The 12332-nt window shown below is 43.1% G+C and overlaps 1 protein-coding gene across 10 annotated transcripts in view; it reads right to left on the minus strand.

The window, feature by feature from the left end:
* LOC140409050 (protein unc-13 homolog B-like) overlaps positions 1-12332 on the minus strand; it is a 933512-nt gene that overhangs the window by 351456 nt on the left and 569724 nt on the right. For all 10 annotated transcript variants that reach the window (XM_072497095.1, XM_072497100.1, XM_072497102.1 and 7 more), the window contains one exon: positions 1699-1772. In XM_072497095.1, the coding sequence (XP_072353196.1) occupies positions 1699-1772 (74 nt within the window). The remainder of the gene's footprint in view (positions 1-1698; positions 1773-12332) is intronic.

A 12332-nucleotide genomic window follows, 5' to 3' on the forward strand; every position in this document is an offset into this window, starting at 1 on the left:
TGGGGTGTCAATCTAACAGGTTGCTTTGTCCTCTGTGATGTCAAGATTCTGGAGTGTTGGAATCTGCACTCGTGCAGGCAAATAGAGAGTATTCCATCACACTCCTGGTTTGGGCCTTGTTCAACAAGCTTTGGGGAGCCAGTGGGTGAGTTACTCATCTCTGAATTCATAATCTCTGGCCTCCTCTTGTAATCAACAGTATTTATATGGCTGGTCCAGTTCAGTTTCTGATCATTGTCAACCCCCATAATTTGATGGTGGGGGATTCAGCAATGGTAATGCCAGTGAATGTCAAGGGGTGATGATTTGATACTCTCTTGTTGGAGGTGATCATTACCTGGCACTTATGTGGTGTGAATGTTAATTGCCACTATTAGCCCAAGCCTGAATGTTGTCAAGTCTTTCTGCATATGGACATGGACTGCTTCAGTTTCTGATCAGCACAAATGGTGCTGATCATTGTTCAATCATCAGCAAAAATCCACATTTCTGACCTTATAATGGAAGGAAGGCTATTGCTAAAGCAGCTGAAGATGGTTAGGCCTAGGACACTGCAGCAATATCCTTGGACTGAGATGATTGACCTCCAACAACCACAACCTTTGTGCTAGATATGATTCCAACCAGTAGAGTTTTCACCCTGATTCCCATTGACTCCAGTGTGGCTGGGACTTCTTTCTGCTACTTTTGGTCAAATGCTGTCTCAATGTCATGTTCAGTCCCTCTCAGCTCAACTCTGGAGCGCAGTTCTTTTGTCCAAGTAATGAGATCAGAAGATCAGTGGCCCTGGCAGAACCCAAATTTAGCATCGTTGAGCAGGTTATTGCTCAGTCAGTGCCATTTGATAGCCCTTACCATCACTTTGTTGATTATTGAGAATATACTGAATTGTCAAGGTCGAATTTGACTTGCTTTTTGTGACAGAACATACCTGGGCAATTTTCCAAATTGCCAGGTAGGTGCCAGTGTTGTAGCTATACTGAAAAAACACGGCTAGGGGTGCGGTCCGTTCTGGAGTACAACCTTTCGTACCGTTCCCTGGAATGCTGTTAGGGTCCATGGTTTTTGTAGGATCCTGTACCTTAAGCCATTTCTTGATGTCATGTGGAGTGAATCAAATTGGCTGAAGACAGGCACCTGATGCTGAGAACCTCAAGAGGAGGCCCGATGGATCATTTAGCTTGCACTTCTGGCTGAAGATGCTTCAGTTGTATTTTTTGCACAACTTTGCTGGGCTCCCCGATCACTGAGGATGGCGATATTTGTGGAATCTCTTCCTTCCATTAGTTGTTTAATTGTCAAACACCATTCCCAACTGGAAGCGGCATGAATACAAAGTGAAACATCATTCCTAACTTTCATGGTAATTGAAAAAAATGTAGCCATAAATAAAATAAAATTGCTTGGCATAATAAGGCTATGTTATTTGTACTTGGACTAGATTAATATTACTGAAATACAGGTGCATTTTAGTTTTAATTTTTGTAAAGAGGAATCATATTTACAGTTTTGGAGTATCCTTTCTCTTGGGTTCTTCAAAAATTCACTCTCGCTGATAAATAAATGGCTATTTCAACAATTTATTCATATTGCAGTGATTCATTTTACAAGTGTACATATGTTGAGCTTCAATTCAGTTACACTTCATCTATTGGAACATCATAGTGTAACTGATTGCTCGATTTCCTTTACACCCACCTCGTCATGGTCCCTCAGTGCATTCAACTGCTCTAGTTTCTGAGTCCAATATTTTGCCTCTTCTTCTGGGATATCTGTAAATGAGACATTAGTGCAGATATTAAGTTTTCTGAAAAATAACCAAGCTCTTATATTATCAATCTAATATTAATGATCAAGCCAAAACACAGCAAACAATAAACAAATACATAATGTAATCCACATAAAGTGGTAGAGCTAAATATTTCTACCTAACTTATTTTACAGTCTCCACCTTCCCCTCAAATAATCAACTTCCCTTTGCCAGATGATGTGCCCTGTCGCCTGTCTTGTAAAGGAGAAAATCAAGGTGACTAGTTTTCTGATCTACCTAAATATAAGCTTCGGCGTTGGTCATTGTCACACAAACTCAAGGATAGAAAATTATGGGCGTGATCTTGCATCCCCAATTCTTTTAAATAAATATTTTTTTTCCAGCCTCAATGTTTTAGGCTCCTCCTGATTACACTAGCCTTTCTGTATTCAGCCCAACAGTCTGTTTGCCTACCTCTCCCAATATCATGCCTGATTGGTGCACAGCTAAAATTCCTTTTTGCCTTGGCCAATCTGCTGGACAGCACTCCATGGAGCAGGCTGCACCATGTTAGGTGTAAGAGGGACTGTGAAAATGACAGACTAACTTCTGCCCAAGCAAGGCACCTTCCCGTGATCTTACACCAGTCAAAGTGACACCTACAGCCAAGGTGGGGAAATTCATGACAAAGATTGTCATGTCCAATCATCTCAAAGGAATAGTGTCAATAAAGGAAGAGAAATTCCAATGTAAATGCAGAGTTTAAAAAGAGAGGGGAGGAAGATATGTCTCTAAATTAGCATGCTCAAATTACAAAAACAGTCCAAAGTACTCCTTGGGAATGTCTTCACACAAATCAGTCTCAGAGTTAAGTTACAGTTTTTCTTTGGGGGGATGGAATACATCAAAGAACAAAAAGAACAAAGAATACAGCACAGGAACAGGCCCTTCGGCACTCCAAGCCTGTACCGGTCATGCTACCACCCTTGGCCCCGTGGGGAAATGCAGCACAAGTATCAAAAAAAATGTTAAATACCACAATGGCTTCAGGTAAGCCAGTACTTGGCTGTATTGAACTCCAATGGATGACGTGAATCTGCAGCCGAATCAATTAATTTAGTCATGAAAGTTGTAGTAAATGGCATTACCCAAGAATTTTACTTCAAGCTGTGTTTGCAGAATGGTAAGATCAGAGTTTCACACAAGTATGATCATACTGAAGAACCAATTGAAATTCTGTAAACACCGCACAGATCATATTTATACTGAAATATTGTTTTCTACAAAATTAGTTTATTTTAATTTAGCATCTTCAAATTCACTCTGCAAGAACATATTCTGTCTCAGAAGAAGACACACCACAAAAAGAAAATCACACCACTTAAAATCACACAACGTAGGGCTTTATCTCACAGTGCACGTCCAACATCTTCGTTGCTGCTTTCTGTAGATGAAGAGGATTTCTGAATAAATCGCTTTACAAAGTGGAAGGCAAGGCAATTTTTAAAATGGTTTCCATCCCATGGAACAGGAATAAACACCCATTGTACTAACAGCAAATAGAAAAACTTACAGCCCTGGAGACGGTATTGAAGAAAGTTTGAATAAAGAAATATTTGCAGATTTGCAGTCATTGGCTTCTTCTTACAGAGATGTGTGCTATCAGTCAAGGTACAAACATATGTTACAACAGTACAAACGATCAATAAAAGGTAATGGGCTGAATTTTACACTCCTCCATTGGTGGGATTGAAGTTGGGGTACCATAAAATCCAGAGGGTGGACTCCCGGCATTTGCCTGTTTAAGGGCCTCATCCGACCCCTGCGGATATTTTACCTGTGGTAGGGGAAGGCCCTTGTTATGTCGTAAGTCCAGCAACTTTAGCTACCCGGGTCTGGTTTTGGGCAACGTGAGATGGGGGTAGAAAAGCTCCCTTGTGGGTCTCCTGTGCCCATCTAATGCTACCCTCACCATCACACACACCCACACATACCCATGTCACAATTCAATCTTCAACTATCCAGGTATAACCTCCTTTCCCCGAGGGGCAGAAATCCCACCTCCAGCCGATAAATGTCCGTTAAATGACAGCAGGATAAACGTTCCTTCTCTGGCATGCTGTTAGGGGTGTTGCTGATGATAAAATCTAAGTGGATCAAATCCCGAAAGGCAAACTTGAAACAACTACCATCAACTGTGTTTCCAATTTGTACAGTATGAGGAGAGGTTTGAGATGCAGAAAATGATGTCCCTGACTCTATGTGATGATTTTAATCAAATAAATGTTTATCAAGCAATAGAAAAAAATCAAGATAAACTAGGAGTACATTTAACTCCAACAATAATGGTTTTATACAGTATCACTACTTAAAACAATTCCAAAACCATATTCAGTGCTAACTCTCCCCAACCTGTTCCATGGGGGGACCTGGGACCCTGGAGCGGTGAAGCAATTGTGCTAACCACAATGCTACGGTGCTGCCCATATCTGGGAGCACAGGTGACTCTGACTGGGCTCGGCTACGTAAGTTGAATTTTACGAGCCTGGTGGGCAGGGTCAAGGTGGATTTACTGAGGTGGGATAGCCTTCCGCCATCGTTGGCAAGCTGGGTGCAGGTGGTTAAGATGAACATTTTGTCACGGTTTTTATTTTTATTTCAGTGCCTCCCGGTCTTTTTGCCGAAATCCTTCTTTATGAGGGTGGATAGGTTGGTTTTGTTGTTTGTGTGGGCAGGTAAGGTGGCAAGGATTAGGAGTACAGTACTTCAGAGAGGGCGACAGTCGGGGGACCTAGCCCTTCCATACCTGTTATACTATTATTGGGAGGCGAGTGCAGAGAAGGTATGGGGTTGGAGCAGGGAGACGGAGGCGTTGTGGGTGAGTACGGCTGGCTCTTGTGAGGGGTTGGGGTTGCGGAAATGGCAAAGGCGTCACTCCCGTTTGCCCCAGAGAAGTTCTCAGGGAGTCCTGTGGTGGCGGCCATGCTGAAAATATGGTGGCAGTTTCGGCAGCACTTTCGGTTGGGGGCGGGGTCAAAGTCGGGGCCGATCCGAGGGAATCATGGGTTTGAGCCAGGGAGGACGCATGCAAGGTTTTGGGGATGAGACGAGCGAGGGGTGATGGAAATTAAAGACTTATTTTTAGAAGGGCGGTTTGCGAGTTTGGAGGAGTTGGGAGAGAAGTTTGGGGTCCCACAATGGGGGGGTTTTCAGGTACATGCAGCTGTGAGATTTTGCAAAAAAGGTTTCTCCAACTTTTCTGGTGGCACCCCCCACGTCGCTGGAGGGGGTGTTGTCGATGACGCATTTGGAGGGCGGGTTCAATTTGACGATTTATGGGAGGATTTTGGAGGACGACAAGGTGTCTGTGGGGGGGGGGGGGTAAAGGCTAAGTGGGAGGAGGAGCTGATGTGCTGTGGATGGTGAATGCCTCAACCTCGTACGTGAGGTCGGGGTTGATAAATCTAAAGGTGGTACAGAAAGCGCACCTGATGAAGTCGAGGCCGAACCGGTTGTTTGAGAGGGTGGAGAATATTTGAGGGCAGTGTGGGAGGGGTCCAGCCAATCAACTTCGCATGTTCTGCTCCTGCCCGAAGTTGGAGAAATCTTGGAGGTCGCTTTTCAGCACCATGACGGCGGTAGTGCATGTGGACTTAGAACCCAGTCCCCTGGGGGCCATATTCATGGTGTCAGACTTGTGGAGTTGCACATGGGAGCGGGGGCAGATGCTTAGCTTTCGCCTCGTTGATCGCTCGCAGACGGGTTCTGTTGGGGTGGGGGTCAGCTTCTCCACCCTGTGCCTCGGTGTGGCCAGGGGATTTAATTGAGTTATTGTACTTAGAAAAGGTGAAATTTGTCTAAGGGGGGGTGAGTGAGAGCTTCTATAAGAGATGGAGTTTGTTATATTACATTTCAAGGAGTTGGTTACCGTCAACTGCGAGGGGGGAGGGGAGGGTGCAAGGTGGGAGGTTGGTTAGGGAGTTGAGGCGAGTGGGTGGGTTTGGGGTTTTATGTTGGTTTTACTTTGTAATGTAATGTGTTGAAGTGTTAAAATCTGAATTAAAATTTTAAAATAAGTAAATTATGGAAAAGGCTTGAAAGGTTAGGACGTATTATGGAATTCCAGAGGGAAAGGGTAATTGACGATGCTCGAAACAATGTGGAAAAGACGTGTTTGAAGTGGGATTTGCAGAAACAACAAGATCAAAAAAAGTTCAGAGATCAAACCAAGCAGAAATATGCAATGCCTTTGAGTGAACAAAAGAAGCATTTTAACAATATTCTTAAAATGGCAAGAACAGATTTTGACCAGAGCAGGAATGAAATGTTTATGCACAAGAATGCCATTTTGACTTTGCTAACTCAAAATGCGAATTTACCATATTTATGTTCATAAAACTTGCCTGAGAATGCTACAGTTAATGAAAAGGACAATCGGATTTGAGACCACCATGAAATATTTTTTGTTGAGTTGAAGACTGGAAGTGAGAAGAAAAAGAAAAACATGTGTTATGATAACGCTATGACCTATAAATTCTGATAATGTTGTGAGATTTATTGGTTTTGTTTTGAGTATATCTTTGCAGTGGGGCAACATGACATGCATCATTGTGAGATAAGATGAGTTTATTTGTATGATGCGATAAGTTATTTTGCAAGATATTCATGATTTTAAGTTTGTGCGAAGCAGTTGTACTACCATTGTAAAGAAATGTTCATGGTTATGAAGCTTCCTTACTTTCAAAGGGGAGGTGTTCGGAAATAGAGATAGATTAAGTAATTTATATTCGTATCTTGAGTGTTAAGTTTAATTTGTGTTTCTGTACTTGTGTGCAAAAAAGGGTTAATAACTTCAGTTTGATTCAGTTTTGACTGAATTTTTAATTCATTTTTTTATGCCATGTTGGCTTCACTGACCAGTGCAGCATTTGTTGCCCATCCCTAATTGCTTTTGAGAAGGTTTTGCTTCATCAATCACCCTCCTTCCATCATAAGATCAAAAGTGAAAATGTTTTCTGATAATTGCACAATGTTCAGCACCATTCGCGACTCCTCAGAAACTGAAGCAATCTATGTCCAAATGTAACAAACCTGGACAATATCCAGGTTTGGGCTGACAAGTGGAAAGGAATATTCCCGCCACACAAGTGCCAGGCAATGACATCTCCAACAAGAGAGAATCTAATCATCGCCCCTTGGCATTCAAAGGCATCACAAGCGCTGAATCCCCCCCATCAACATCCTGGGGGTTACCAGGGACCAGAAACCTTACTCAACTAGCCATATAGATTGTGTAGTCAGAGGCTAGGAATCCTGTGGCAAGTAACCCTGACTCTCCAAAGCCTGTCCACAATCCACAAGGCATAGGTCAGGAGCTCCACTTGCCTGGGCAAGTACAGCTCCAACAGCACTCAAGAAGCTGAACAACACCAGGACAAAGCAGCCCACGTGATTCATACCCTTTCACAAGCATTCACTCCCTTTACTACCAACGCATGGTGGCAGCATTGTGTACCATCTAAGAGATGCACTGCAGGAACTCACCAAAACTCCTCAGACAGCATCTTCTAAACCCATGCCCCGACCACTACCATCTAAAAGGACAAGGGTAATAGATAATAGGAACACCACCTCTTGAAGGTTCCCTTCCAAGATCACCCACCATCCTGACTTGGAAATAAATTGCCGTTCCTTCACTGGCGTGGGTCAAAATCCTGGAACTCCCTCCCAAACAGCACAGAGGATTGCTATATACCACATGGATTGCAGCGGTTCACCACAACTTGGGATTGGAGAAAGGGGTGGTGTCGGCGATTTGGGGTTATTCTGGGAGAAGATAAGGTATCACTGGATGGGATTAAGGCAAAGTGGGAGGAAGAGTTGGGGGAGGAATGGTGGTGTGAGGTGCTTCGGAGTGTGAATGCCTCAACTTTGTGCGCAAGGTTGGGGCTGATACAGTTGAAGGTGGTGTATCGTGTGCACCTCACAAGACGAGGATGAGCCGACTTTTTGAGGGGATACAGGATGTTTGTGAATGCTGTGGGGGGGCCCCCGCAAATCACATTCATATGTTTTGCTTCTGCTAAAAACTGGAGGGGTTTTGGAGGGAGCTCTTTAGGGTAATCTCAAGGGTAGTGCATGTGAGTCTTGAATCAGGTCCCCTTGAAGCCATATTCGGGGTGTCAGATTGGCCAGGGTTGGAAGCGGGTGCGGAGGCAGATGGCTTAGCCTTCGCCTTGCTGAGGGGATTGTTGGCTGGGGGATTGCCATTATATTTGTCGCTATTGTTAATTATTTGTTGTTTTAAACATGATGAAAATGTGAAAAAGGAAAATAAAAATATTTAATAAAAAAAAAGCAAACCCAGTGTATAAAAAGCTAGTTCAGTTTGGAACTAGGTAACCCAGAGGCAAGGAGCATTCCAGTGGTGCTGCCCGGACAGGCAGGACATTACAGAGGGGCACAAATCAAGTCCCGGAATCTAAAGTCCCAGAAACTAGGGGCTGGGACAGAGACAACTGCTGCAGAAAACACATTTAAGGTTGGCTACTTGAGAAGCCAGATATTCGAGGTGATCAAAAGGTTGGTGACACCTTAATACAGCCTGTGAAGCACAGGTGTTCTGTTGGCTTGTCGATGAACCTGAGGGGTTGCATAGAAGTGTATGCACATGGAGATTTATGGCAGAGGAAAACCAAAAGGATGTTGAAGCCCTGTAAGTGGCTCCTTGGTGAAAACATCCAAGTATACGTGCTGTTTGGGAGAAGATTCCAAGGCGTATTCTTCGAGTTTGGAAACCTCAGAGTTCCAGTAAGACCAGTTGGCTCACAGTGTCGCAAGCGTCTGGGGAGAATTGATGAGAAATCCGCAGAAGTTGGATGGGATGGTATCAGTCACTTGGGTGGCATCTGTCACAGACAAACTGTGGTGTGTCTGACCACAGTAATCCTGCTGGTCTACATAGACTGTGCACTTACTGTGATCATTGTAGCTTAAGATAAAAATTTAACTTGCGTTATTCTTACAAATAGATATATTTCTGTAAAGGTATAATTGGGATGAAGGGGTAACGTATTACAGTTCATCTTTTCTTGTTTCATAATTGTCTTATTATTTTGTTGAATGTTCATCAGCAGTTCTGTGACTCTGTTCATCCATGTAGCAAAAAAAAATTAAAGGTAGGAACTATTAAGCCAGGTTCCCTTCTGGGGTCTATCTTGTCCAGATGTAACATCAGCCGGGATCGTAACACTCCAGAACCCGAAGGATACGGAATGAAGAACTTGTCCAAATTCCCAAATGAATGTTTCAGCAGCATCGACATTTCCTAACCAACTAATCTTGTTTAATCTCACACATTGCTAGTTTTGAAGATTATAGTTAAAATTCTGCTCAATATCTCTTCCATCTGAAAGCCAGGGGGTTTTCATGAAAGCAAATCAAAATTGGAAATGCTAAGGATTTTGGAACCTGATCAATCAGATGTAATTAGATGCAAACCAGCAAGGAGAAGGAAGCATTAATTTTTCATCAGCAACAGACAAGTGGGACCTGTCCAGATGGAATGCTTACTGTACTCATCCAACTGAAAACTAATTACGTTAACAGTATTCTAATAGTGGACATTAAAAATTCAACACCACAAAGTGAAAATACATCCAGTACACATGTTCTAACACTTGTTCCTCAGGATCTTAAAGCAAGTGACCCTCCACCTCTTAAAATCTCTCACCATTGTCATCTAGTGCTTCCGACACAACCTTTATTCAAGGAAAAGTTATTTTGTTTTCTTCATTAGTTATTTTGCAGCAGTGAGAAAATTGATTACATTCTCAAACTCCATTTCTTTTGTTCATTTATAAAAAATAAAAAACATATTTGATTTTTTTTTTTCAAACATGTGCTATCTTTTCTGGAAGAATACCTAACCAGAATGGATTAAGTGGTCCACTGCATTAGTTGGTGGGAGAAAACTGCAAAGTAATCGGAGATTAGGCATCCAACTCTGTAGTATTTTTGAAAGTCAATCCTGATTTACTAAGTTACCTCAGGAAAGATTAGTTCTTACAGAACAAATGTACTGAGCAGAATACTGAACAATTAGCATTTTTAGTGATTGTTGAAAAAATTAGCAAGAAACATGCGATAGAATTTCCAAATTAAAAAATTAAAGTTATTTCTGGGATCAAGGTGTTGAAGTTAAACATAAGTTTGCAATTCCTTTGGGCAACTTTCGAAAGTGCAAATAGCCACCCAAATTAATATCCAAAACAAACCTTAATTGTGCAATAGTCATGATTTGTTGAAGAAAAATGGTATTATTAGAAGGATTTTCATCTATTTTGTTCCAGACAGAGACAGTAAATTTGAGTACTGACCACCGCCTCCCCCCCCCCCCCCCCCCCCCCCGCCCCCAGTAGATTCTCCTTCCCTGCTGGGCTGCCCCAGTAATAAAATGTTCCAAAGTGCTTCAGAAGAACAATACCAACAAAACCATATTTGACACGGAGCCAGAGAAGGAGGTAGCAGGACCGATGACTAAATGTTTGGCTAAATACATAGGTTTTAATGACCACCATAAAAGGCCGGGACAGAGGTGGAGAGGTTCAGGAAAGGAATTTCACAGTTTAAGGCCCAGTCAGCTAAAGGCACGCCTATCAATGGTGGAACAGTTTTTTAAAAGACTGTGTAAGAGGCCAGAATTGAAAAAGTGCCGATATGTTGAAGGCTTTGTAAGGCTGGAGTAGTTACAGAAAGAACAAGGTAGGGAGAAGATCATGGAATGACAAAGACAAGCATGAGAATTTTAAAGTTGAGGTGCTGTCAAGCTGGGAGCCATTGTAGATCAGCCAGCACAAAGGTGAGTTTAGATACAGGCAGTTGAGTTTATGCAGGGTGAAAGATGGAGGTTGGGCAGGAGTGCATTGGAACAGTCAGAGGTAACAAAGGGATAACTAAAGGTTTCAGTAGTGAAGTAATTGAGGCAAAGTCATAGTCTGGCAATGTTACGGAGTTGAAAGCAGGCAGATTTAGTGAGAGAGCAGATGTGTGGTCAGAAGCTCATCTTGTGGCAAAACACCGAGATTGTGAAAGATTGAAGAACAGAGGATGCCAAGATTATTCGGTCTGTGAGGTCTGCTGGCATCTATTATCCGCAGTATTTTGGTAATTTTTGTGAAATTTCTAGTTTAGCTTCAGACAGTTACTAGGAATGGAAATAGTCATTATCAATTGTGGATTGTACTCCATTGAAGACCGTGGTGTTGATATTTTGACCACTGCACTTTTTGATATACGTTAATAAACTGAACTTCGGTATGCAGGACACAATTTCAAAGTTTGCAGATGAAATGAACCTTGGAAATGTAGTAAATAGTGAGGAGGCCAGTAACAATCTATGGGAGGACAGGCTGATAAAGAGGGCAGACACATGGCAGGGGAAATTTAATGGAGAGAAGTGTGACGTTATTCACTTTGGTAGGAAGAATGGAAAGAAATAACATAAACCATATGGTACAATGTTAATGGGGTTGCAGGAACAGAGAGAACTGGAGGCGTACATACACATGTCTTTGAAGGTGGCGAGACACGTTCCGATATCTGTTAAAAAGGCATATGGGATTTCTTGGCTTTATAAATAAATGCAGAGAGATAAAAGCAAAAGTTATGTTCAAACTTTAAAGATAACACGTTAGGGCAGTCATTTTCAAAGTCAGGGTCGCGACCCGCAGGTGGGTGTCGGGCGGGCGTCGGGAGGGTTGCGGAGCCATCCATCGCAGCGTTCCCGATCCGGGAAGTAATACGCAATGGCCGCAGCAGTCGGCTTTTAAAAATGCTGGCTGCAACCGACTTTAAAAACGACGGCTGCGACCGTCTTTCAGAAAGCATGCGTGTCCGCTCATCAGTGCGCATGCGTGGAGCCCAGCAAGAAGCACTGCCTCCTCCTGACGTCAGCACGCTTGACCCAGCAGAAGATTTTTAAAAATTCAATGCAGTCTTCCTGCCTGAAGCAACGACAGAGAGCAGGTCACCAGCCCCAAACACTGACGGCACGCTGTGATTCCTCCATTTTGTCAGCAGCAAACAAGCAACAGGACTGTAAAATTTAAAATGGATCATTTTGTAATAAGGAAGAGAGGTCCAGAGACACAAACAGGTCAGGATCTCACAACCAGACCTGCTGGTGAGAGTGGCTCAGAAGAATCCACAGTAGGACACAGCAGTGGTGATGTGAGCTGCCCAGGAGAGTCCACAATAGGCCAAAGCAGTGCTGGTATGAGCTCCAGGACCTCTGATGAATAACCCATACAGAAATGTAACATTGAACGTCAAAACAAGTGAGATTGTGAGGACCAAACAGGCTCACCTGTCGCATTAAAGGTGAGCAAAAATGGTGGGTTGCGACGGTCGGCCAGCTTGGGTAGCAACGGTCGGATGGCATGGGTCCTGAAGGTTGGCCGGTTGGCAAAAATGGGTCCCCGGAAAAAATGTTTGAATAGCACTCCGTTAGGGACCCAGTTGGAGTTGAACACCTGGACCCGGGCTGTGAAGTAACAGTACTAACCACTGTGCTACCATGCCA

This window comes from Scyliorhinus torazame, chromosome 3, assembly GCF_047496885.1.
Source record: "Scyliorhinus torazame isolate Kashiwa2021f chromosome 3, sScyTor2.1, whole genome shotgun sequence".
NCBI lineage: Eukaryota > Metazoa > Chordata > Chondrichthyes > Carcharhiniformes > Scyliorhinidae > Scyliorhinus > Scyliorhinus torazame.